Source organism: Carcharhinus amblyrhynchos, chromosome 11 (genome assembly GCF_965287045.1).
Source record: "Carcharhinus amblyrhynchos chromosome 11, sCarAmb.v2.hapA, whole genome shotgun sequence".
NCBI lineage: Eukaryota > Metazoa > Chordata > Chondrichthyes > Carcharhiniformes > Carcharhinidae > Carcharhinus > Carcharhinus amblyrhynchos.
Window position 1 is genome coordinate 33,908,823 of NC_137334.1, and position 27,939 is coordinate 33,936,761.

The 27,939-nt window shown below is 44.0% G+C and overlaps 1 protein-coding gene across 1 annotated transcript in view; it reads right to left on the reverse strand.

Moving 5' to 3' along the window:
- Positions 1–754: 754 nt before the first annotated feature.
- The window catches only part of LOC145349809 (uncharacterized), a 113,832-nt gene continuing 86,647 nt past the window's right edge, over positions 755–27,939 (reverse strand). Inside the window, exons 40-45 of the mRNA XM_080198353.1 lie at positions 25,421–25,474; positions 20,009–20,116; positions 14,379–14,670; positions 4,454–4,644; positions 3,181–3,423; positions 755–1,883 (exon numbers count right to left, since the gene is read on the reverse strand). Of these exons, the coding sequence (XP_080054479.1) occupies positions 1,737–1,883; positions 3,181–3,423; positions 4,454–4,644; positions 14,379–14,670; positions 20,009–20,116; positions 25,421–25,474 (1,035 nt within the window). The 3' untranslated portion in view covers positions 755–1,736. The remainder of the gene's footprint in view (positions 1,884–3,180; positions 3,424–4,453; positions 4,645–14,378; positions 14,671–20,008; positions 20,117–25,420; positions 25,475–27,939) is intronic.

Genomic DNA, 27,939 nt, shown 5'->3' on the forward strand with positions numbered 1-27,939 from the left:
AAGAAGCTGTTCTTGAGGCACTGTTGGCTATACCTTCAGCTGTTTAGGTCCTAAATTCTGGAATTCCCTCCCAGCTTAGATCTCTTTGCATTTTTCCTTCTTTAAGCCTCTCTTTAAAAATCTTTTGAACAACCTTTCAGTCACCAAATCAAAAATACTGCAGATGCCAGAAATCTGAAATAAAAACAGAAAATGCTGGATAAACCAAGCGGGTCTGACTACATCGGTGGGGAGAAAAACAGAATTAACATTTTGAGACTATATGACCCTCCTAAGAACCTTTTGGCTCAGTGTCAATTGTGTCAATGGCTTGAATTCCTGTGACTTTTTGGGTCAAATTTAGTACAAAGAGCAACACAGCACGGGAAATAGGCCCTTCAGCCCAACGAGCCCGCACCGCCATCTTAACAATGTGTTTTTCCTCCTCCACCTTTGACCCATGTCTATGCTTATGGTACCCCCATTGGAAACCAGATTAAGGGGAGATTTAGTGTCTTAAAAGATACTGTATAAATTGAAGTTGTTGACACATATACAGTCCAACGCGGGGACAGCCTTAGCAATCCTTCCTGGCACGATTTAGTAATATTCTCCCTTGTAAACAGAAGATAATTTATTTTACCATTGTTCAGTACAAATATTTTTAAGTTCTGTGGGTATCCTAATTCCTTACCTGGAGATCCAGTGTGCCTCTGCATATTGCAGTCACTCCATCCTAGAGCTGCCCAGTTTAAAATGGTAAAATCAAAACGAGTAATTTTTCAGTACATTTTATTTGTTTTTTGTACGACAAATAAGCATTCAAATTCCATTACAGAAAATAACCTGATCTTGGCGAGTGACAAACCGATTGTTATATAACTAAATGTCAATGAACCCTTTGATAGGCTTCAGCCATGTGCTGAAGTTTAGACATATGAATGGCAGAAAGCATCAGGCTGATAAAAGTGATGGTAATTTAGCACTGATCAGCAAATGAATATGTATAAAAATGGAATGCGTCATCGAAAGGCCAGCAAATTACCACAACAGCAATAGTTTCAAACTGCAAAGGATTTTGGCTAAGTTTTTGAAGGTCTGTTCATAAAATAGCACCAAGTTAAAGACAAAATCTGATTCAAGAACACAAGCACCAATGAATAAGCGGATCAAACATACAGTGAATGCAGGGTAGTTACAACATCTATTTCACTTCTGCTGCCAGCATCAATCACAACCTGATGCATGTTCATATGAAGCACTTGTCCTTGAATGATCCTCAAATTGACTGCTTCTAGAATGCCGCCTTTCCAAATAGAGTTCGAAACTTTCAATGATTAGTGCAATATTTTCTTGGCAGTCTCAAACCCTATCCCAGTTTCTGTCCGTGATGAGGTAGATGAAACTGGGCAAGTTCCACACGCACTGATTTTCACCTCAGCAAGAAAAGTAGGTCAAATTTGGTGTCGGGAATGTTCGGTACTTTATAAAATTATATTTCTTTATTTCACCCCAGTGTTAGGCACCATAGAGAAGCAGTTATCTGTACACTAATGTGGCAAAATCCTCTTGTTATACATCTTCCATCTTGATATTTTCTACAATTTCTGTCAAAATGATGAATAGTGATTTGGATGATATTTCCTCCTGGGAGATCCAAAATATAAGCATGTGGCTGAGTGCAGTGTAGAGATGAATTTGTCCATGACCATTTTGTTTAAGCACTGGAAAAGATGGTGTTCAAATAATCTTAGACTTTACAAGAAGCAGACAGGTCCAATGTCAACACCAAATTCCTGCCCGGGAGCACCAATGTCCAATGGTGCAATGTCCACAATGGGCAGGCGAAGAGTCTTCCGTGTTCTATATTCAAATACAGTCTTGCTCCAGTCTCCTGTGTGCTTCTGAAGGTAAACAAAAATAAAGTTCAGTTTTTACTTTCATTGGAGTTTTATGTGCAGTTCTGGTCACGAGGACACAAAGCTGTGGAGAGAGTGCAAAGAAGGTTCACCAGGATGTTGCCTGGTCTAGAGGGTGTTGGCTATGAGGAGAGGTTGAATAAACCAGGGTTGTTTTCACTGGAAAGATGGAGGCTGAGGGGAGACCTGATAGAGGTCTACAAAACTATGAGAGACATAGACAGGGTGGACAGTCAGAGGCTTTTTCCCGGGGTGGAAATGTCAATTGCAAAGGGGCACAGGTTCAAGGTGAGAGGGGGAAATTTTAAGGGAGACATGCGGGAGAAGTTTTTCATGCAGAGCTTGATGGATGTCTGGAATGTGCTGCCAGAGGTGGTGGTACATTAGCAACATTTAAAAGGCATCTGGATCAGTACATAAATAGGGAGGGAATAGAGGAATCTGAACAAGTAAGGGCAGAAGGTTTTTTTTTAAGTTTAGTTAATGGCATCATGATCGGCACACGCTTGGAGATTGAAGAGCCTGTTCCTGTGCCACAACTTTCTTTATTCTTTGTATTAACAAAATGCTGTCAACCTGGAGCATATTCAATTAAACTGAATTAAAATGAGCCCAAAACCTACAGTTGTAGAATAATACCTGTAATGTCAATAAGACAGTTTAAGCCAGAAGATTGGGAACATTTTAGAAAACAAGATGACTAAAAAAAGAGGGACAAATTGGAAGATGACAGAAAACAAGGAAGAAATATAAAGATAGACAGTAAAAGTTTTGACAAGTATATAAAATGAAAACAGTAGTTAAAGTGACTGTTGGCCCATTAAAAATTGAGACTGGGGAATTCAGTTAACAAATGAAAAAACCTTTTGTATCTGTCTTCTCATTGGAGTTTAGAAGAATAAAAAATAATTTTACTGAAACAAGACAGGTTCTGAGTGGGCTTAACAAGATCGACTCAGAGGATATTTCCCCAAGTGAGGGAATCTAGAAATAGGGACAGATGAGGACAAATTTCTTCTCTCGGAAGGCCAATTAGTTTTGGAACTCTCTTCCACAGTAAACAGTGGTGGCTGGGGACATATTCCATATCTAGTTGGACAGATTGTTGATCCTCAAAGGAATCAAGGGAGCCGGGGGAAGGAAGTTGGTAGAAGACAGAAAATTGGAATTAAGGCTACAAATCAAAGCAGCCATGTCTTAATGAGTGGCAAAGCAGGGTCGATGGGCCAAATGGCCTCCTTATATTGCTATTTCTTGTCGTCTTAATCTTTTTGCTACTTACAGTACAACCATCTTCAAGGACCTTGTATATAAATTTGCTGTTTCCTTCAGCTCTGAGCTCTGCATCAACCCAACTCATCAACTTTAAAGCTTTCTTCATATTTCCAGCCTCAGCATCCAGATAAGCAATGCTGTTCTTACAGTGGTAGGTGATGTTCTGGAATGCTTGAGTGGAAAGCAGTCGAAGGAATCCGATTTGGATTTCAACGGTATCTTTTGATATCGCATTGTCACCATAGCCAAACTGAGGAAATAGAAATTTTTACTACATTTATTTCATTATTTTCAAGAAGGCTTTTATTTATTCATTCTCATGATATGCGCGTCACTGGAGAGGCCTGTATTTATTGCTCATCTCCAGTTAAGGTGATGGTGATGGACCTTTATCTTGAACCACTCAGCAATATATCTTCTGAAGGTTTCATAGAACAATTACATTTCTAAATACCCCAGAGATGGAATTGGTCAGCAGCAGTAGTGTGGAACAGGCCAGTGAGTTAACACCATATCTGATTTTCTTTATTGATATGTTAAATAGTCAGCTGAATCTGTGTGAGAGTATTTTGTGGAACTGGAAAATTTCACCAGTTCCCTCTGGTCTCCAATGGCGATCTCTCCATATGATACAGGACTTAAGTATTAGTTCTGATTTTGAATAAAGCAAGGGCACCCAAAGGAAAAAGTATCTGACAGTCTAGAGATCTGTACTGATACAAAAGTGATGGTTAGGACTGGAATTCTCCAGTTGTACACAGCCTACTGCTGTTGCCAATGAGAATGGAGAATTTGGTGCTCAGCTGTCCACTACAGCGGGACTGGAAATCCCCAGCTATGAGCAGGGCCAGAGAATTCTGGCCTATAAGTCTTAAAACATAGCTTCAGAAATGTGGCTTGAGCATCAAATTATGACATCTAGTCAAGAGAGTCAATCATTTTGTGAATTCCAATTCAGTGAACGTTGCACCAGTTGTCTTATGGTGGACAGTTAAATATGTTTTAATTAGTTCTAATCTGTTTTCTTCCCTTATTCATCTTGTTTTACCCATTACTATTACAATCTTATTTTACCCATTACATGGGTGCATTACCCATGCTAAATTGCCCCTTAGTGTTCTGGGATGCGTAGATTAGAGGGATTAATGGGATAAGTATGTGGGGCTAAGGGGAGATTGTTATTGGTGCAGACTCGATGGACTGAATGGCCTCCTTCTGCACTGTAGGAATTCTACTATTCTACTATTCTGTTTTGTGCTACCGTGTGTCATGGTACTTACGTGGAAACCACCGTCCATGGACTCACCAAACCACACATGCTTCTTTCGACCAATGCTTTTGCTTGTCCACCAGTTTTTGCGTGGAATACTTTTGGGGTTGGGAGACACACAGGTCTCTCCAGTCTCTATGTTGCAGTGTACTTTGATGGCATCCAATGTGCTGCCTTGATTAGGATCAATCCAGTATTCTCCTATAATAATGACATCAAAGCAAAATCCTTAGTGATTTTCTACAGCGGCTTCATAATACTTTGCTTGTAATGGGAAAAATAATTTTTTTTGTGTAGTACAGTGCAAAATGTGCTTTTACTTGGCTGCATGCAGGAGCCCCAGCTATTTGTGCATTAACACAACTTATAACTAGCCTACATTTCTCAATGGCAGCCCAGATCAGGGATGCTGAAAGAGGAGGGAAAAATGTGTTTCAGAATTCCAAAGGGAACGTTCTCTCCGTGATACCCTGGTCCACTCTTCACTCACCCCCAACATTCAGTTCTTTCCCATGAAAACATAGGAGATGTACATGTGTCCTTTTTCATCCTCTCTCCTTACTGTCCAAGGGTCTCCTTCCAAGTCAAGCAACAAATTAAGTGTATTACATTCAATTTAGTATACTGTGTTCGCTGCTCACAATGTGGTCTCCTCTAAACCGGGGAAACCAAACCCAGATTATAGAACATACTGTTCAATCTTCAAGTGGGACCCTGAGCTTCCCGATGGCTTGTCATTTTAAATCTCCACCTTGCTCACACGCTGACATCTCTGTCCTTCGGTGAAGCTTAAGGTAAGTTAGAGAAACAGCACCTTGGGGGCAATTCTTCCAGCCCCCCTGTGCTGTTCCAACAGTGTAGCAGGCTGGGAGACATCGGTGGACGCTGTCTCATGGGTTTCCTGCTGGGCGCCCAGGCCTCCATGCATCTCCTAGCTGAAGGTTTCCAGTGTCAACAGCTCCACACCAGAAATCAATGCAGAGCTGATTTAGGTATGGAAATCTTCATTTGCATTTAATTAGTGGGTCCGGCACTGAAGTCTCCAGGCCCATTAATGTCCTCCTCCACTCCCCCCCACCCCTCCCCATGGCCAGCAATGAGCCCGCTGGATGGAACAGAGGCCATTGAGCCCCTCTCGGGAGGTCAACAGTAAGGAGAGGTGTTACTTGGGTAGTGCCAGCCTGGCATCCTGGCACTAGTCAAGGGGCAAACTGGTAATGCCCAAGAGGTGCCTTGGCACTGCCCACTGGGCATCAGGCAGTGCCATGGGTGTGGGCTCAGAGGGAGGGGGGAGGGCCTATTGAGGGGATAGGTGGTTCCGTTGCCACTCTGCATTTGGGATCATTGGCAGAGGGAAGGGGCCATCCAGGTAGGGAGTGCGGGATCAAAGCTGACGGCGGGGGTTTAGGCTGCCAGGGCAAGGTCAGTCTGCAGGGGGGGTGGGGTTCACGACTTCTGGAAGTGGGTGGGGGGAGGAGGAATTCAGGAGATAGGGGCTGGGGCTGATACTGGATGGGGGTGAGGGGAGGAGATGGTGTTGGAGAGATCGGGGCTGGCCCAGGGAGGCCCAGGTTGGCAGTGGTGGGGGGTGTCAGAAGGTCAGTGACTGGGGTGGGAGAGACAGAAGGCCAGCGACGGGGCATTGCAGGGCTGGCCAGTGATCGGGAGGCCGTGGGGCTGGCGAGCAATTGCGAGGCCTGCAATGTGGGGCCACTGCACATATACCGATCTTCGCTCTGACTGATCAGCGCGTGCACAGTGACCTGTTCAGCGCTATGCTACCAGCCTCTCCAGCAGGAATAGGCCCTGCTGCAGATTTTCAGGATGAATCACGTTAGGGTGCTTTGTGATGCACAGAATGTGGGAGATCCATTCTGAAAATCACGTTAACACAAAAATCTGTGAGATTTACTCCTGTTTTCACACAAATTTGGGACTTTTGGGGCGAATGCTGGCCAAGAATTAGGAACTTTACAGCCTAATTAAGAGTGTACTCTTTCTTCTCCTTATTGTGCTTCCTAGGCTTTACAACCTGCTTTGCTTTATTTTCGCTTTCAAACAACAGCACATCTGCCCTCGGCACATCTTTGTTTCTTTGTTCCTTTTCTTGCCCCATCACCACTCCATTTTGTCCAGTTAAGAGCCCCTTCTATCATTCACTCTCTCCTGCCTTCCTTGCCCACTTACCACTTGCTCAAATCCTCTTTCCTCTCCAACTTTTCTCTATCCTGACGAAAGATCAACAAACTGAAATATTGGCTGGAATTCTCCTGACTCGCAAGCTCCACTACAGCTGCCAGTGAGAATGGAGAATTTGGCTCTCAGCCAAATCTTCGCTCATGTCAGCGGGGCTGGAGAATCCCAGCTGTGGGCGATGTCAGAGAATTGGGCCCATTAACACAGATGCTGCCTGATTTGCTGAGTATTACTGTTAATAGTGTTACTGTTTCAAATTTCCAGCATCCATGGTTTTCTGCTTTTTGAGCTCCCAGTCTCCAGTCAATGCATTCCTCCAAGTGTCTTGTTAAACCTCAGCAATTGGAGTTTTTGATTCCTTAGTCAGCAGGAAGGCAGGTGGTAAGGATGAGATAAGAACATAAGAACATAAGAAATAGGAGCAGGAGTAGGCTATCTTGCCCTTCGAGCCTGCCCCGCCATTCAATAAGATCATGGCTGATCTGAAGTGGATCAGTTCCACTTTCTCCCCATAACCCTTAATTCCCCTGTCTGTCAAAAACCTATCTACCCGTGACTTAAATATATTCAACGAGGTAGCCTCCACCACATCAATAGGCAGAGAATTCCAGAGATTCACCACCCTTTGAGTGAAGAAGTTCCTCCTCAGCTCTGATCTAAACTGCATCCCTCCCCCCCCCTCCTTATTTTGAGGCTGTGCCCTCTGGTTCTGTTTTCCTTTCTAAGCGGAAAGAATCTCTCTACCTCTACGCTATCTATCCCCTTCATTATCTTGTAAGTCTCTACAAGATCCCCCCTCAGCCTTCTAAACTCTAACAAGTACAGGCCCAATCTATTCAATCTCTAAGCCTAATTGCTTAAATGGGCAAAATCCCATTTACTGCCACACTTTTACAATCCTTTCCAGAAATCATGTCTAACACAACAATCACTGTGTTATACAAAAAGGTGGCAGAAATTGCCACAGGGCCTTTTCACCCCTTAACATTATTAGGAATCCATCTGCTCATGGACTGAATGTAGCTGGGAGCACACCCTGGTTTCCATGCTGACAGATATACAGTGAACATACCAGCTACAAGAGACGTGTAGGGAATTGGCATTACCTGCCTTCTTTGTAGACTTCAGGAAAGCATTAATAAACTGCATTCATTGCTCACAATGTGGTCTCCTCCAAACTAGGGGAACCAAACGCAGGTTGTAGAATATCCCTGTTCAGCCTTCAGACAGGCCCCTGAGCTTCCCAATGGCCTGTCATTTTAAATCTCCATTTTGCACTGACATCTCTGTCCTTGGCCTACTGCCCTGTTTAAGTGAAGCTCAAGATAAGTTAGAGGAAGAGCACCTTGAGGGTGATTCTCCCAGCCCACTGTGCTACTTTAGCAGTGCAGTAGGTCGGGAGACATCAACGGAGGCTCAAATGCCTTCAGAAAAGCAGGGTAAAAGTTTGGAGGCTGAGGCCTAGCACCCACTTTGTTTGGTATTTCCTTTGCCATGTTCTTGACCATTGCTTTTCCTGCTGATATGGAAGGAGTTTACCTGCATGCTAGCTCTGACGCAAGCTCTACAATCTATTCAGGCCGACAGCTAAGACAAAAAAGAGCTCCTCTACTCTGATCATGCCACTTTAGTCACTTACACCGAAAGTCAGCTGCAAAGACTCATGGATTGTCTCTCTCCTATGTCTGCAGCCTACATCAAGAAGGTTATAGCTTCAAGCTGTAAAAGCATCAAGAAAACCCTGGTATATGATAAAATATCCATCCTCGGTCACACTAATCAACATTTTGCTAGATGTGGTTAGCAAATTCTGCTGCTTTGGTCTATGTAACTATTTAGACGCAGAACTCACACACACATTGGAAAGGGAACTACCGCCTTTAGCAGATTTGTGAGGCTAACAACCATAATGCGGGTTTACAAAGCCTGTGTTCTCAGCACATTGCTGTAGGGCTGTGAAGCAGAGAAAATGACTTACAGAATACAAGAAAGCACAACAATTTTCATCTTTCATGTCTAATGACACATTCCCTGCACCTCATGGAAGGCAAAAGTCACAAATGCGGCATCCTCTCAAGGGCAAAAGTTCCCAAGTATCCTAGCATTTATCAAGCAGAAGGAACTTCCCCTGGTTCAGGCATGCTCGCAGGGTGGAAGACTGATGTATTCCTGAAGATATTCTGTTCTGTGAGGCAGCTGGTGCCAGGCCAGTAGGACATCCAAGATCAAGGATGTTTCCAAGTAAGACAAAGCAGCCCAAACCATTAATTTTCACACTAGTCAATAACAGAGGGAAATTGTAACATTATCTGTAGGCCGACATAAAACACCAGGATGATCAGTTGTTATAGAAGCCTGACAACAGGTAACAGCTGATAAACGGAAAGCAACAACACATAACGATACCTGAGAACCACCTCATATCTGGCACGATCGGCAGGAACTGGCTCTCATGGATTGGGCTCTTCAGCCATGAGAAAAAGCACATTTAATGCTCTCCCTTCACCAATGTATTTGACACTGGCCATTATTTTACATAGATGAAAGGAAGCTCACATGAGGGAGCATTCAGATCTTCAGGGTTAAACTGCTAGAATACTCTGCTGTGGTATTTGACTGCAAGGTCACCCAGCCCCCTGACGGAACAGATCTCTCTCCTCCTGCACTAAGACTTCTAGTGTGGAACCTGGGAACTTTGGGTCACACTCTCTGGCCTGTTGAGTCACTTTTGTCATTTCGTCCTGCTGCTCCAGTCTTTGCAGCCCCTGCTGGGATGAACCTTGCCTTCAAGAGGTAAGGTTTGGATTTAGATAACGCAGGATAGCTTTAATTGGTGGTATCGTCATAACAACTTGGGTCCCCTGCTAAGGTGTGCAGCCGTTCTGCAGCATATTGAACACAGCATGCCCCAGTTTGAATGCAGTAAGAAGTCTCACAACACCAGGTTAAAGTCCAACGGGTTTATTTGGTAGCAAAAGCCACTAGCTTTCAGAGTGCCTCTCCTTCATCAGATAAATGGGAGTTCTATTCACAAAAACGGCATATAAAGATGCAGACTCAATTTATAAAATAGTGATTGGAAAGCAAGTCTTTACAAGTAATCAAGTCTTAAAGGTACAGACAATGTGAGTGGAGAGAGTGTTAAGCGCAGGTTAAAGAGATGTGTATTGTCTCCAGACAGGACAGTTAGTGAGATTTTGCAGGTCCAGGCAAGTCACGGGGATTAAAGATAGTGTGACATGAAGCCAAGATCCCAGTTGAGGCCTTCGTCATGTGTGCGGAACTTGGCTATCAGTCTCTGCTCAGCGACTCTGTACTGTCATGTGTCGTGAAGACCACCTTGGAGAATGCTTACCCGAAGATCAGACGCCAAATGCCTGTGACCGCTGAAGTGTTCCCCAACAGGAAGAGAACAGTCTTGCCTGGTGATTGTTGAGCACTGTTCATTCATCCGTTTTCATTGTGTCTGCATTGTCTCCTCAATGTGCCATGCCTCGGGTCATCCTTCCCTGCAGTGTATCAGGTAGACAGCGTTGGCCGAGTTGCAAGAGAATGTACCATGTACCTGGTGGATGGTGTTCTCACGTGAGATGATGGCATCCGTGTCGATGATCCGGCACGTCTTGCAGAGGTTGATGTGCCAGGGTTGTGTGCTTCGTGGTCACTATTCTCCTGAAGACTGGGTAGTTTGCTGCGGTCACGGGCATTTGGCATCGGATCTTCGGGTAAGCGTTCTCCAAGGCGGCCTTCATGACACACGACAATGCAGAGTCACTGAGCAGAGACTGACAGCCAAGTTCTGCACACGAGGTTCATGTCTCATTATCTGTAACCCTCACGACTTGCCTGGGCTGCAAAATCTCACTAACTGTCCTGTCTGGAGACAATGCACATCCTTTTAACCTGTGCATAACGTTCTCTCCACTCACATTGTCTGTGCCTTTAAGACTTGATTATCTGTTAAGACTCACATTCCAACCATTATTTTGTAAATTGAGTTTGTGTCTTTATATGCCCTGTTTGTGAACACAACTCCTACTTACCCTACGAAGAAGCAGCACTTCGAAAGCTAGTGGCATTTGCTACCAAATAAACCTATTGGACTTTAACCTGGTGGTGTGAGACTCTTTATGGTGTTTACCCCAGTCCAATACCGGCATCTCCACATCATGACTACCAGTTTGAATGGACATGGGACAATTATCTATCATGATCTCCACACCCAATTTCAGGGCTATCTATATAATGCCCTTGATACACAACCACTAAGAATCTGCTTCTTCGTTCCCTTGAGCAACTTGCCATGGTGTATTTTCCCAATACTCGCTTTCCATCACGAAATGCATTACTTCGGGTTTGGCTGTATCATAATTTTCCAACAATGACGCCCTCTCCCCCAAAACCACGGTATGTTTTATCACTGAGCAGTGGTAGGATCTTCCGGTCCCGCCTGCTGTCAACAGGGTTTCCCGTTATTCGCACGCTCGCTGCTGGGGAACTCATGGTGGGCAAAGTGGGGTTTGCTGTCAGGAGGACTAGAAGATCCCACTGGTGGGAATAGCTGGAAAATCTCGCCCACTGTGTCTGCCACATGTTCATTTATTTCTCCAACCTACATATATTTTCTTGAAGTCGTTTCCAAACCTACTGACGGTTTGGTAAGTCTCCAACCTCTGTGCCTTCAGCAATTTTCTTCTGATGTTCCGCGTTCAACTCCCCAAATCATTCTAATTACTCAACAAAAAATTATCCACTTTGATTAAAGCAGCAAAGGAAAATTTCAAGATTACTAGTGGGGGAAGGGAAGAAAGATGCATTTGGAACATCAAGTTCAATTATAAACCGAATGGCTTCAACAATATTTCTCCAACTTTGTTTTTTGAAGAGTGACAATGAGTTTCCGTTTTGTTACTTTTCCCCCAACTGCCTGAAGTGGGGCACGGATACAAGATCCAGTATTTGCAAGAGGAAGTATTCCACAAAACAATGTCATCCTTGTGACACAGGACTGGCCTAATTCCACAATGATATTTTTCCAACAGCAGAGCTAAGTGCAAGAAGTCACAAAATCCTATTTACAATGCTGGGGTTAGCACTGAGGCCAACTGTAACTTAAATTAGAATAAAGTTCAGAGTAATTCTATTCAATGTGATTCTACGTAATTCAAAATACATATATCAGTTTGCAAGGCACAGCAAGCTTAGAAATTTGGCAAGCTTCATTAATACTGTGGCTAACGATAACCAAAATTGCAACATCTCAAACAACATATCTACTCATGCAATATTTGCCATTATTTCGGTAGTTCAATTACAGATTAGAATAAAGATAATGTTTGCCTGATTGGGAATATTTGGGTCTTATCTTTGCCACATGGAGAGATTTATTTTTCTTATTTCATTTAGTCACCGTATTCCTAAAAAGTGACTGTACAAATCCTTCTCATGTTGTATTTGTTTAGAATTCCTCAACCGCTTCCACCAATTTCTGAAAATCATAGCTCGGTGCAGTTTATTTTCTGCTTCTACGCTGGGTAGATTGAGAAATGCCACATTGACAGGGCACAGCTTCTCCGCTCATTCATTTTAATGATGGAAGGCTGGGTTATTTCATTTAGTGAAATGGAATAATTACCCTGACATTCTGCTACATGCCTGCACTTTTCATCTTCTTCTTGACCACAAAGCATCAAGAGGAGTGAACTTTTTTATGAGACCCACCGTTTCATTATGTTTTACTCAATAATTCAGTAAAAGCGAAAAGTTGGTTAAGTAATTTTGTAGACAGACACGTACAAATCTTGCCTGATGAAGTAACACAGCTGACGAGTAAGCTGGCCTTTCTAAATCCTTTAGTTGCCCTGTTTACTTAGTAAGAATTTATATCTCTCTTTTGCTGCCAAAGGCATAGTCTGCAGAAGGAGTTTGTTGTCTGACAGATGTGAAATTCAAAAGTGGGACACTTTCTGACCATTTAATAGAATTTAGTAGTAGAAAGGCCTTTGGAGATAATAAAAGTTGAGATTTAAGTATATAAATCAATATGTTTGCATATATCCCACTCTTTGATACTTGAACAGACATAATATCTGACTAATTTCTTTTTAGCACTCAATTTTGGAGAATATGATACAAACATGTTGCTATTTGTATGTTAACAACTCTAACAATACTAACCTTCTGTAAAAAGGTGAGGTGTCTTGGGTTTGGAAGTATTCCATTTTTCACTCAGAAATGGGAAATACTGGGGGTGAACTTGAGCCCACACTCGCCATCCGCAGCAATGGCAGCAGGTGCTCAAGATTCGGTGAAACCCCAGAAGGCGCTGATCTCAGCAGTGAGATCACGACTTTCAAATTTCACCACTCCTCATCGACATTTACATGTCATTAACAACTTTCCTTGCTGCATATTGAATCCCACCCCGCACTATATGCCCTGACGTTTAGTACCGATTCCCTCCCGGGGGCTGCAAAGGGAAGAATAAAGGGAGAGGGACAGGATTAGCACTGAGGCCAACTGTAATTTAAATCAGAGAATAGTTCAGATTAATTCTATTCAATGTGATTCTATGTAATTCAAAATACATATATCAGTTTGCAAGGCACAGCAAGCTTAGATATTTGGCAAGCTTCATTTATACTGTGGCTAAAAATGCAATCTCTCAAACAACATACGTACTCATGCACTGCCCACTGCCCCTTGGCACAACTTGACACCATGCCAACCTGACAGTGATAATCTGTGTCAAGGGGCACAGTGGACCCAAGTTGGACCCTCATGGTGGATGGGGGATTTATTTATTTGCTGTTTTGGGGGGAGGGGGGTGGATGTAGGAACTGGGGATGCAGGTGACAGCCATTTGGGGGGAATAGAGGTGGATGCCGGCATTGACTATACAGGTGGAGGTTTGGGGGGGCAAAGGGGACCGATGCTTGGGGTCGGGGGGGGGGGGGGGGGGTTGCAGACACTGACTGTCAGGAGGGGCAGAAGAGGTGAAAGGTTTAGAGGGAAAATGGGGGTGGGGGAAAAGAAATGCTGTCTCCAGTTTGTTGGTGGGGGCAAACGATGAGTGCCAGCATCAATCCTGGCTGAGGGAAGGCCTAGAGAGCTCTGTGGTGGGCAGGGGAGGGGGTCGATGTCATTGTTTGGTCAGATCAGGGCACCCTTTAAACATGACGCCCCTATTTCAGTATAATCGAGCTTTACCAGCGTGTTGAGGGCCTAACTGACAAACGTGAAACATGCCCACTTGTCTTTTCATAGCAGAATGCTATGATCTGGAGGGAAAACTTGCCATTTTTCTCACTGGATCCAAAACTGCCATTTTTTGGTGAGATTTTGCCCAATCTTGATTTGCAATGAAAGGACGCATTTAACTGAATGCTAATGACTGGGTTTGTGAATAACTAATATATTGTCCGTGTGACCTCTTGCTCTGGTTTTGATAGCTTGAGGGGAGTGGAGAGGAGTTTTGTCGAGATGTTTCCCCCACTATTGGCCCTGGGTTTCCCCTCTCAATCTTATTGTTGCCTTTCCTGTGAGGTAATACGCCTACAAGAAGGATTATCTAATGAAGATGTTCCACCCATCATGAGTGTTGATCATCCAGCTGGTTTTGTCCTGCCTGACATTTTTTGAGGTTTATAAAGCACGTTATACACTACCCCAAAATGTGTCATCGCCAGTTACAATAAATTTAATCCAATAGAAATTTTCTTCTCAGCTGGCTTTCTTACCACTCTTGGATTCTGGATGACTAAATTTGAGGTCACGGCAGCTACGGGCAGGGCTCTTTTGTGATCCGTCTGGGTTCAGGAGTGTGTCCATTCGGCCGTTAAGGATTTTCAGGGCAGCTATTATTTCTTCCCCTTGTATATTTGCAGATTCAATAGGCTGATCACCAAAGTAGCCCTTCCTTGGATACGCCGGACCCTTTTCTCCACCGCCAAATGATGCTGCTCCACAACAGGGACCAGGAGGGCCAGGGGAGCCAGGTATGCCAGCCGGGCCATCGTTACCTGGAGGACCCTGTGGAGTTCGAAGTACATAACTCATAGTTAGTGTTCCCTGATAAAAGTATAACTGATTGGCATTTCAATTCATAAACTCACAGGAATTTGCTTGAGAATCTCAGTCAGATATAATGCCCTTATTTAGGGTTTGTTCTTTGGCACCGCTATTCAATTAATCCCACTGTCCTGCTCTTTCCACACAACTGAAATCCCTCATTCCTGGCACCAATCTCGTTAATCTCCTCAGCACATTCTCTGAAATTTGGACAGTTGTGTAGTGCCCAAAATTGAACAGAATGCACCAGCTGCGGCCAAGCCAGTGTTTTATAAAGTTTAGTGTAACCTTGCTTTTGTGCCCTGTGCCTCTATTAATAAATCACACATACATTTTAATATCCTTCTCAACTTGTCCTGCCGCCTCCACGAATTTGTGCACACACTCTCAGATTTCTCACTTCCTGTCTCCCCTTTAAAATTGCAATATTTAGCTTATGCTCTCGCTTTTCTGCCAAAATTCCCACAGTTTACTTCTGCCATGTGTCTGCCCATTTCAACTGTCTGCCTATGCCCCCGCAGAGGCTGTTACTATCTTTGTCACTGTTTATTCTCCTTTCCAGTTTTGGGTCATCCTCAAACTTTGAAAATCTGCCTTATACCTAAATCCAAGGTCATTGATATATCTCAAAAAGATATATCAAATTTGACTTCCGGGGAATATTTTTCTCTGGTCTGCAAACCATGCATTCACCTCTACTCTGTATCTCTTTGTATCTGCATGGTTACCTTCCCTTTGATCCCACCAGCTTTCATTTTGCTCAATTATGTGGCATTTTGCCAAATGCCTTTTGAAAGTCTTGTACTTACCACTGCAATATTATCATAGAATCATAGGATCCTACAGTGCAGAAGGGAGGCCATTTGGCCCATCGATTCTGCAATGAGCACAATGCCACCTAGGCCCTATTCCCGTAACCCCACTCATTTACCCTGTTAATCCCTGTCACTAAGGAGCAATATAGCATGGCCAATCACCTAACTCATACATCTTTGAACATTATCATAATTCTCTGTTAATTTGCCAAATAGCTCAAAAAAGTTACTCAAACATGATTTCCCTTTAACAAATTCATGCTGCCTTTCATTTATTAATTGACACTTTCCTAAACGTCAATGAATTTTGTTCCAGATTAGTGTTTTTAAAAGCTTCCCCAGCATTGATGTTGGATTGACGGGTGTGACACTGCCAGAGTTATCCCTCTCTTATTTTGAAAAGAGGCAATCCTCCAGCCTGTTGGCACTTCCATCTTGTAGGCGCTTAGGAAGATGGTGCCCACTACTTCTGTAATTTTCATTCTGACTTCCTTCAGTAACCTAGGATACGTTCCATCCGCACCAAATGAGGTTTCTACTTTAAAAACTGCCAACCTTTTCAACCTCCTCCTTATCATGTTAAAAATTCTTTCATGGGATGTGGGCATCGCTGGCTGGGCTGTGCCAACATTTATTGTCCTTGAAAGGGCATTTAAGAGTCACCCACATTGTTGTGGTGCTGGAGTCACATGTAGGCCAGACCAAGTAAGGATGGCAGATTTTCTTCCCTAAAAGATATCAGTGAACCAGTTGGGCTCTTTACAACAATCGACATTGGACTTGTAATTCCTGATTTGTATTCAATTCAAATTTCATCATCTGCTATGATGGAATTCAAATCTAGGTCACCAGAGGATTACCCTGGGCCTCTGGATTACTAGTCGTGATGATACCACTTACACCACTGCCTTATCAAAGATTGCTAATGCTTCTTCCATACTGGTACATTGGCAACAGCCTCTTCTCTGGTGAAGACAGATGCAAGGTGCTCATTTAATAATGCAACAATTCCCTCTAACTCTTCAAATATCGCATTCTTGGTTTTGAATCAGCCCCACCCTTCCTTTGGCCAATATTTTCATACAATCATAGAATCTCCACAGTGCAGAAGAGGCCATTGGCCCATCAAGTCTGCACTGATTTTCTAATAGAGCATCTTATCCAGGCCCTCTTTCCCATCCTATCCCCGTAACCCCATACATTTCCACCTAACTTACACATCTTAAGACAGTGGCAGGAAACCGGGGCACCCAAAGGAAACCCACATAGGGACAGGGAGAACGTATGAACTCCACACTTCTGGAACTGAACCCAGACTCCTGGCGCTGTGAGGCAGCAGTGCTAACCACTGTGCCACCGTAATGTTTGCGTTTGTATAAAACTTATGGGTTTGTTTTTATGTTAGCTGTTCATCTATTCATAATATCTGTGGTAAGAAAGATAATGGAATTCTTAATCAGAGTTGTAATACAGAAATATGGAGAGACTAATGATTAAAAGCAATCAGCATGAATTGCAAAGGGAAAGGTCTTTTTGACCAACCTTACTAAATTCTGTAAGGATATATCTGAGTGGAGAGGTAAGGCTCATGATATAGATATCCTGGGCAGAATTTTCCAGCCATTCACACCGGTGGGATTTTCTGGCCCTGTTACAGTGAATGGAGATTTGACTGGGCACCAAATTCTCTGTGCTTACCTACAGCGGAGGTGAGGCACGATCAGCCAAAAGTTCCAACCATATATTTAGTTTTCCAAAAAGCCTTCATGGAATAGAAGAATTTTGTAGAGTTTCTTCAGTGCAGAGGAGGCCATTCGGTCCATCAAGCCTGCACCGACAACAATCCCACCCATTACCCCGTAATCCCATGTATTTAGCCTGCTAATCCCCCTGACATTAAAGTACAATTTAACATGGCTCATCAAACTAACCTGCACATCTTTGGACTGTAGGAGGAAACCAGAGCATCCAGAGGAAACCCTCACAGACACAGGGAGAATGTGCAAACTCCACAACGACAGTGATCCGAAATTGAACCTGGGTCCCTGGTGCACTGATACAGCAGTGCTAGCCACTGTGCTGCTGTAACAAGGACTGTTTCTGGAGATTAATTTTCAGCCTGGACAGAAAATGGTAATTTCCATTTTCCATCCAAAGCGAAACCAAACTGGCAGTCTATCTGAGGCTGGAATTGAACCCGGGACTCTGACACTGTGAGGCAGCAGCGTTAACCATTGTGCGCTGTGCCCACAATGAGGAACTACACAGTGGGCTCATGACTAAAGTTAGAACATAACGAGCCGGGAGACAAAATGGCAGAATGGGCGCAAGGAGGCGTCAAAAAAGAAAACAGAGCGCGGGAGTTAAATATAGAGCAAATTTACTGGAGTTTGTTGAAGAGGTGGGCCCAAAGAATCATAGAGGAGGCCATGTGACTGACTCCCAGTGCTGAGAATTCTGCTAAGTCAGGATATCCACTTGGTTTGTTAATGAGCCACTTAAATCCAATTATCCCTCCACCCACTGGGATTGTATGGTGGCTCAGGGATTTAATGAGATGAGTAAGGGCCCCCAATATGCTACCCAGCAAACCCCCTCAGGTTAGTCAGCTGACAGGGATGAGATTTTCGATAGAGCGTGAGGCCTGATGCTATCAGGATAAGCGTGTACTTACTGCATGCACAACCTTTTTAAGTTTAAAATTATCTGAAGTCCTGAAATGGGGTAACCAACTTGATCGGGAGGTGCAGATACACAAATCACTGATGGTAGCTGCACAGGTTACTATGGCCATAAAAAAAACACAGGGGCTGATTGTTAAAATTGATAGAACTTAAAAGCATGAAGGTTATGTGAAAATTGTGAAACGTTGTTGAACCGTACTTGAAGTACAGTAAACAGTGCTAACCTCCATATTATGAAAAGATGCCAAAATAATCCAATAGAAAGATATCAGAACTGAGACTTTATATCCATCAGGGAAGAATCCAAGATGGCGTCGGTGTGAGATGACTTCTTGTGAGCTATCCCCAGCATGCGCTCTAATTCTACCTTTCACTATATTCTGCACCCTCTCCTTTCCTTCTCCCCTATGCAGGGTGGGATTTTCCAGCCACATTCACCCCAAGACCAGAATATCCCACTAAGGTCAACAGATTTTTGCATGTTGTGTAACCTGCCCTTTACGATTCCCATGGCAGGCGGGATGGGAAAATTCCACCTGTACGCTATGAATGGTATGCTCTGTCTGTGCAGCGCAAAAAACAATATTTTTCACTGTATACCAATATAAGTGACAATAATACATCGAATCAAATCATGGAAAATCTGTTTCCACTTGCGGGCAAGACCAGAATTGGGGACCAAAAATATAAAATGGTCACAAGTAGATCCAGTAAATAATTTAGGGAAACGACTTTGCATTTTGCATTCTCATTCTCTCCTTGTCCCTCGTATTCCCTTTTTTTTAGGTTTACTCTCATTTGTTCAGTTTTTTTCTCTATCATATCATGAAATGCCTTTTGCCATTTCAATTTGACTTCTGGATCTTTAGTTATCCATTTAATCTCTAGCTTTGTATGTGCACCCTTTCCCCACCATGGAGATAGGCCTACTCTGTAATCAAACCACCTCTTCTTTATTGCACTCTCATTGGGTCTATTACTGTTTTGCCTATTGCCTTTAGATTCCAATCTGATTCCTTTTTGACTGAGCATTGGCTCTCCTCAAGTATTTTTATACTTGGCTGCACTGTGCCCTTTTCCATAGCTAAACCTGAAAATGTTGTAAACATGTTCCCCAAATGCTTTCCCAATGGAACATACTCTACCTGGCGCACTTCCGTCTTCAGCACTAAACCCAGCCTTGCTCCCTGCCTCAACATGCCAGATAAGCACAGGAAGAAAGTTTTCTTGCACACTTTCTAGGAATCTGTTGCCCCCTTTTCCCGTCATACCAGTTTACATTAGGATCACTGACTCCCCCATTACCAAGACTGTGCCACGCTTCCGCCTTTCTGTCATTCTCCTGAAGATTTGTCCCTCCACCTCCCTCTCATTATTTGGTGATCAGTAATTTACATCCTGCAGCCTAATCGCTCCTCTTCAATTTTAACCAAATAGACTCTGGGTGAGATGTTCTGGCCTCCGTGTTTCTCAGGGTGGGAGGCGGCATGCCGTTCACTGGCAGTGGGATCTTCTGATCCCGCCACTGTTAATGGAGTTTCCCATTGACTCTAACCACTCTGTCCGTGCCGCCCGGAAACTTGGGTGCACTGTGGGCAGGACTGCAAGGTCCCACTAGAGTGGCTGGCCTCTTTGTATCTTCAACTATACCATGCCTTTCCAAAGCTACAATAGTTTCTTTGATCATCATGTCACCTGCCCCTCCTTTTTTCTCCTCTGTATCTTACTTTACAACGTGAACGACAAACATGGGAGTTCTTAATTATCACCATTATTAGTTGGTTTCTCTTATTTACTTACGGTGGGGCCAGCTTCTCCTCGTGAACCGCGTGGACCAGGAGGGCCAATAGAGCCAGGATAACCACTGCTACCATCTTTGCCAGGGGAGCCAGATGAACCTGGAGGACCCTTAAAAAAAATTAAAATGTAATTAATGAAGTAAATTAATGAATGTAATTAACGAAGGCAAAAAACCACATTGTCTACAAATTGTAAAGTAGCTACTCCACTTCAAACATTTTTCTTTCTCTCTTCCCTCTTGTTGGTTCCAGCAGAGGTTACTGAAGAACTGTGAGGCCTGACACCTGCCTTGCTTATGGCTGACTGATTTTGCAAAGGGGTCCTTTACTTCTCAAGAACATGTTCAAAAGGTCCAATGCCGGTCTTCAGGGCACCTGAAATGTGGGCCCCGCAACTTGAAACGTGGGACAGATTCTTGCACAGATTAAGTGAAGGCTGTTCCAGGACCAATTTGGGATGCTTTCCACCCATTTTACATCTGACAAATGCAAGCAAGGCAATGCAATTTCTATCCCTCGGTCTCTCAGGGTAGCCAAAAAACAAAGGGGGAAATGTCAACGGGGAACAGCATGGACGATATTTAATAACCTATTCAGGGTAAAGCAACAGCACCAGGAGAATTACTAAATCTTTTGGCAAGATGAAGGCACAGAAAATGGCAAAAAGCAAGGAGTAAGAGTGGAAATTTAATGACAAAGCAGCTATTTATTATCATCTTCTCTCAATATTGACCGTGGCAAGGAACAATTGCTCTTTTAGATTAGCATTTTTTGGGATGTTGGCCATGAGTGTTCGGGAGAGAATTGGCATCATTCAATGCCAATTGTACGTAATGTCTAATTTTCTTGTGGCAGCTAGAATTACAGCAGACGCCACGAACCAAAAGAAATCCCATTGAGTTTTTCTCTGTGTGCAGGCACTACACTGCACTGAATCCACCAAAATGTAGTGCATTTCTGGGGACAGTGCAGAGCCTCTTATCTCTGTGAATAAGCATGAGGTATATTTCAGGAGGGAAAATAGGAATCAGACTACGTAATCAGTAGAAAGACCTTGAAGAGGGTGGATAAGTAAAGAGACTTAAAGAATCAAATGCATTGTTCTTTGACAGTGTATGTCCAGACAGAAAAAGCCACAAAAATGGTCAATTGATTTTTAGATGTCATAAATAGTATCATCGAGTATGGAAGTACAAAATGCAACAAAAATTTCTTCATGGTCCTGAGAGAGTGGAGGAATCAAAAGGTCATGAAAAATATAAATAGGTAAGCTTCTGAGAATTAATTAATATCTATTGAATGTTATTTCATTTTGCTTATTTTTACAGAAATATGTCCTGGGTAAATTTTAGTCAAGAGATACAATAGCTGATTTTTCTTTGTTGAGAATGAGCTTAAATGTTGCATGCAGCTCCTTCAGTTTGAAGATATGAAAAAAAAAGCAGCTTGCAACCTTCTCTCAACTCCAAACAGATAGTGTTTTGCTTTTCAATGCAAGGAACTGAAAGCTGTCTAATTTCTATCCTTGGACCCGGACATGAGGCCTCCAATCCTGTAGCTGTACCATTGCTGCAGGCCTGTTGATATGACTAGGCTTCATCTCAGAATTTAGGATGCATAGCTAATCCAAGGGAAGGTCTTACAACATGGGAATGCCCAACACCTCCGCCACGAACATCCTCAACACTGGTGCCCCACAAGGCTGTGTTCTTAGCCCCCTACTACACTCCTTATATACCTATGACTGTGTGGCCAAATTCCCCTCCAATTCACTTTTCAAGTTTGCTGACAACACTACTGTAGCGGGTGGGATCTCAAACAATGATGAGACAGAGTACAGGAATGAGAAAGAGAATCTGATGAACTGGTACAGCAACAATAATCTCTCCTTCAACGTCAAGAAAACAAAGGAGATTGTCATCAACTTGAGGAAGTCTGAAGGAGAACATGCTGCTGTCGGCATCAATGGGGACAAAGTAGAAAGGGTTGAGTGCTTCAAGTTTTTAGGTGTCCAGATCACCAACAGCCTGTCTTTGTCCCCCCATCCAACACAATAGCTAAGAAAACCCAACAACACTTCTACTTTCTCAGAAGACTAAGGAAATTTGGCATGTCAGCTATGACTCTCACCAACTTTTACAGATACACCATAGAAAGCATTCTTTCTGGTTGTATCACAGCTTAATATGGCTCCTACTCTGTCCAAGACCACAAGGAATTACAAAAGGTCATGAATGTAGCCCAATCCATTACACAAACCAGCCTCCCATCCATTGACTCCGTCCACACTTCCTGCTGCCTCAATATACTTAAGGACCCCATACAACATTCTTTCTTCCTGGACATTCTTTCTTCCACCTTCTTCCTCTTCGGGAAAAAGATACAAAAGTCTGGAGGTCACGTACCAACCGAGTCAAGAACAGCTTCTTCCTTGCTGCTGTCAGACTTTTGAATGGACTTACCTTGCATTAAGTTGACCTTTCCCTACACCCTAGCTATGACTGTAACACTACATTCTGCGCTCTCTCATTTCCTTCTTATGAACGATATGCTTTATCTGTACAGCATGCAAGAAACAATACTTTTCACTGTCTGTTAATACATGTGACAATAATAAACCAAATCAAATCAATGATTGGAATGGCCAGAAAGCAGCAGTAAGGATGGGTTCTTTCAGGCAGAGAGAATGTTTGCCAGGCACACATGAATAGAAAGACGTAAAGAAAACGTATTCACATATTGTCTATAGAATCCTTAGATAATAAGCTGGCGTCTGTGGCTTCCACAGATTTTGGGGGCAATCCTCCCAAAAAAACCTAAATATCCAATGAGCAGGATGGCCAGCCCAAATTGCATCCCCCCATGACCAGCCCCGATCGCCCCCACCCCCCACAGCAGTCAGACCCCCCCCCTACTATGGCAAAGCTGCCCCTCTCCCTCCCCCACCGATCACTGTGGCAGATTGCACAGCAGTTCCCGCTATCCCCCTAGCACCACCATCAATCGGCCTACCCCCAGTCAGGCCTTGCCCCCAGAAGAACCCCGCCCTCCTCGTACTGTCCAGTGCCTAATGAGCACTGCTAGGGTGCCAAGCTGGCACTGCCCAAGGGGCATCCCACCCCATGCCTCTGACCTCCTGCAGTGGGCATCATTGGCCTCTGACACCACCCCCCCCACCCCCCACCAACAGTAAGGCCATTATGTCTGATTCCCAATGATGGGGACCATCTTTAATCCCCACTATTGGGAACAACTCCCAGCGAGGTCAGAAACATTAGTGAGCCTAGACAATACTGTCCCAGGCTTGCTAATGACATTGAACTGTGAATTTCAATTTGGTAATCAGCCTCATGCTGTTTCCCAATGCAAAGCTGATTATGTCATAAAAAATGCCCTGGGAAAGTCACGGTTGACTGGATGTTGGTTGCGATTCTCATTTCAGCCCACCCGCTGATGTTTCTTGGCCCTCTACACTACTCAAGCAGCATAGTTGGCTGGGAGAATTGCACCGTGTATGTGTGAATGTCAACATGTATCAGAAATATAGAGCTTAGTGATTGTGAACATTGGCAATGATGGTCAAATAAACAAGGCTGGTACCTTGGAATGGCAATAACATAATTAAAATAATAGTTAGGACTAATTCAAACTTTGTTCCTGACTATCACGAACTAATGTCATTGAAAGTTGAAGAAGAATCTGAGGAGCTGAATAGCTAATGCTTGTGACTAATGTTGCTTTTTACATTCCTAAGATTCTAGATAATAATGTAATCATCATTCACTATTTGTCATAATTCTTGACTGGTATCTTCCAAAATAAAAGGGGGTAGTTGAGCCTACAGTGTCCTTCCAGTGGTCAGCACAGGAGGCCAGAATTCCACCATGATGTTCGCAGGATGAGGCAATTAAGAGCTGACAGGCAGACAGATGGCCTACTATGGAAGGCGAGTGGGCCTTCCACATTGCCAGCCCAACCAGGTTAGCAGCTCTGCAGCTGTGGGAATTCATACAAGAGAAATGGCCATTGCTGAGGCAGCAAAGGAAATGTGATGGTACGTCGATTTTGAGTGTCCTCACAGGTGTGGCAAAGAATTGTATTTTTTTTGGAGGTGCATGAGACCTCTGAGCCTGATGCTCCTCTCCAGCCCAGGCAGCCACTGGGAGACCACCAGACATGGAGCTGCTCTGCCACTGGAAAAACGTGGGTGGCCGAGAAGATGGGCTTTGGTTGAGCCTTTCCATTTTGAAATTAGTCGCCCACATCCAGCTAGCGGGCAACTGGGACACTGCTGTTCACGCTGTTTCTAAACTTCCTGGCATTTCACTGGTCCAACCATCTCCCACAGCATTGCCCAAGGATTGCTAAAATCCTAATCTTTACGTACAATAATGAAATTATCAGTCCATGTCTATTTTCCTGTGATATTCAACATATATTGTGATAATCCTATGATCCCTTGGAATTATGCGGGCATGAATGTCGACATGAGCGCAAAATGTCACGAGAGGTCCAACACTCGTTATACATCAGCAGGAGGTCCAGTACCGATCACCCCGCCGCCCACTAGTGACAACGGAATTCACAACATTCAACCTTGGGAACCCTTTGGAATAAATTTAAATACGCAGGGGGAGCGGTGTTGTGTGGGAGAGCGGGGAGTTGCATGGGGGGGGGGCGTTGCATGGGAGAGGGGACTGTTGTGTAGGAGAGGGGGCTGTTGTGTAGGAGAGGGGGCTGTTGTGAGGGAGGGGGGGCTGTTGCGTGGGAGGGGTCTGTTGCTTGGGAGAGGGACTGTTGCATGGGGGGGGGGCAACTGTTGCATGGTGGGGGCTGTTGCGTAGGGGGTCTGTTGTGTGGGAGGAGGTGTCACGTAGGGGGTGTTGTGTGAGGGGGGCTGTTGCGTGGGAGGGGGTGTTGCGTGGGAGGAGGGTGTTGCGTGGGAGGAGGGTGTTGCATGGGGGGATGTTGCGTGGGAGGGGGGTGTTGCGTGGGAGGGAGGTATTGCGTGGGAGGGGGGTGTTGCGTGGGAGGGGGGTGTTGCGTGGGAGGGGGGTGTTGCGTGGGAGGGGGGTGTTGCGTGGGAGGGGGGTGTTGCGTGGGAGGGGGGTGTTGCGTGGGAGGGGGGTGTTGCGTGGGAGGGGGGTGTTGCGTGGGAGGAAGGTGTTGGTATTTATAAATGCCTGCCCAATCTCTAGGAAAGCCAAGTTGCTGGCTGGCTCTGTTCTGATTGAAGGTGATGTCATGGGATCATCCCCTTGGATTTTGTTTTCAGTATTCCTTACAACACAGCAGAGAACGCTGCCGACATGCCATCTTCCCTGCCCGCTGTGACACCCCGCATTGAGAGTAGAACATTTCACCTGATTCTCTGAATTTTACAGAGTTTCGCAATAATGTTCACTATACTCACTCTTTCACCTCGAGCTCCAGGACTTCCGGATGTGCCTGGTTCCCCACTAACACCCTGGAAAGAAAGGAAAGATTTACTTCTCATAATAAAACAAAGGAACAAATCACACAAATAAATGTTTGGAGAAAAGGGCTCTAAAACTCCTCACTCCAGTTCCATAACCAAGAGTGTGGCATGGCAGGCAGGCATGACCTTTACTTCTGGCCCCCATCTGAGATCAGGTTGGAGTTTACAGTAAATCTCATGTCAGGCAGATTCCTGTGCCAGCGTTCTTTTTATTCTTCCATGGGATGTGGGCAAAGCCAGCATTTGTTGCCCATCCCTAATTGTGCCACTAAGTAGCTGGCTAAGTCATTTCAGAGGGGCAATTTTTTTTAAATCCATTTGTGTGACGTGGGCATTGCTGGTTGATCATCATTTATTGTCCATCCCCACTTGCCTGACGGCAGTTGAGAATCAATCCCATTGCTGTGCCTCTGGAGTCACATGTAGGCCAGACCAGGAAAGGACAGCAGATTTCCTTCCCTAAATGATATTAGTGAACCAGATGGGTTTTTCTGACAATCGACAATGGTTTCATGGTCATCAATAAAATATTAATTCTAGATATTTTTATTGAATTCAAATTCCACCATCTGCAATGGCAAGATTCAAACCCAGGTCCCCAGAACATTAGCAGGGTTTCTGGTTTAATAGTCCAGGGATAATATCACCAGGCCATTGTTAAAGGTCAACCACGTTTCCATGGATCTGGAGTCACATGTGGGCCAATAGACCAGGTAAGGGTAGCAGGTTTGCAAGCATAATGAACAAGATGAGTTTTCACACCAATTGATGAATATTTCACAGCTATCCTTACAGATGACTAGATTATCAATTCCAGATTTTATGTATTGAATTTAAATTCCACCAACTACCACAGTGGGATTTGAACCCATGTCCTGACAGCATTAGCCTGGGCCTCTGGATTACTAGTCCAGTAACTTTACCACTATGTTACCAACTCTCCCAAGTGGGCAGCACGGTGGCTCAGTGGTTAGTATTGCTGCCTCACCGTCCCAGGGACCTGGATTCAATTCCGGCTTTAGGTAACTGTGTGGAATTTGCACGTTCTTCCCATGCCTGAGTGGGTTTTCTCCGGGTGCTCTGGTTTCCTCCCACACGGCAAAGGTGTGCAGGTTAGGTGGTTTGGCCATGCTAAGATTGGCCATCTTAGTGTCCAAAGATGTATAAAGGGGATTAGCAGGTTATCTTCATGGGGTTATAGGGAGAGTCAGCGCAGAACTCAAGGGACCAAGTTCTGCACTGTAGTGATTCTATGATTCTGTTCTATAAGTATGAGTGCATCTTGATTGTCCACTACAGATCACTACAGATTACAGTGTGCAAAGGAGCTTGTGGGATGTCATAGCAGAAACATCCTGTTCTCCAATGCATTGCTCAGATTAATGAGGCACCGTGATCTGAACTTCACAGTCACAGACAGCAAACAAGGCCAAAATTAATTGGCATTTGGAAAAGTATTACCTAATAAATGGAAGTCAACTCAGATTTGTTAGAACAAATTGTACTTCACTGACTTGATTCAGTACTTTGATGATGGGCATAATGCAGTTGAGGTTTTTTAGATGAACTTTCAAAAGATTTTTGATGAAGTACCTCATAATAGTAATAATGCAACCTATGGGATCAAAGGAAGATTGGCTGCATGGATATCTAATACACTGAGGGATAGAAAAAAGTGAGCATTGGTTAGCAGTTTATGTTGAGGGAGGTGTACAGTATTCAGTGCAAGTACATAAGTACAAATGGCACAATGGCACAGTGGTTAGTGCTGCTGCCTTACAGCACCAACAACCCAGGTTCGATTCCAGCCTTGGTCATCGTGCGCGGTTTGCACTTTCTCCCCATTCTGTGTGGGTTTCCTTCGGGTACTTTGGTTTCCTCCCACTGTCCAAAGATATGTGGATTAGATCAATTGCCCATGCTAAAATTGGTCCTAATGTCAAGGGGTTAGCATGGTAACTGTGTGGGGTTGTGGGGATAGGACCTGGGTGGGATTATGGTTGGTACAGACTTGAGACCAAATGGCCTGCTTCTGTGATTCTATGATGCAACAGGATCACTTGAGGAAAGCACTCTCATTATGATCTTCCTGTTCAGCAGATGTGTGAGTTAGGCCAAAAGGAATGTTCCCAATTTAGAGACAGCAGTGGGCTGACAAAAACTCAATAGTAATAAGATTATTGTAATTTAAGATGTGGATTCACATTCTTTTTCTTTCAGCAAGTTCTCACACTCAATTTTGTCACCTCAGCAATCAGCCTTGAATTCACACTGTCATCATCTCTCCCAGACTCACAACCATCTGTTTCCCAGATCTTCCGAGTATCAACGTGCCACGTGTTCCCTCAAAGTGTTTCAATTAGGAAATACATCCAACCTAAGCAAACATAACATTCATTTTGCAAGACTCTGCAAACAACTAAGAGCCACTCTGACTCTGAGCTCTTCAATAA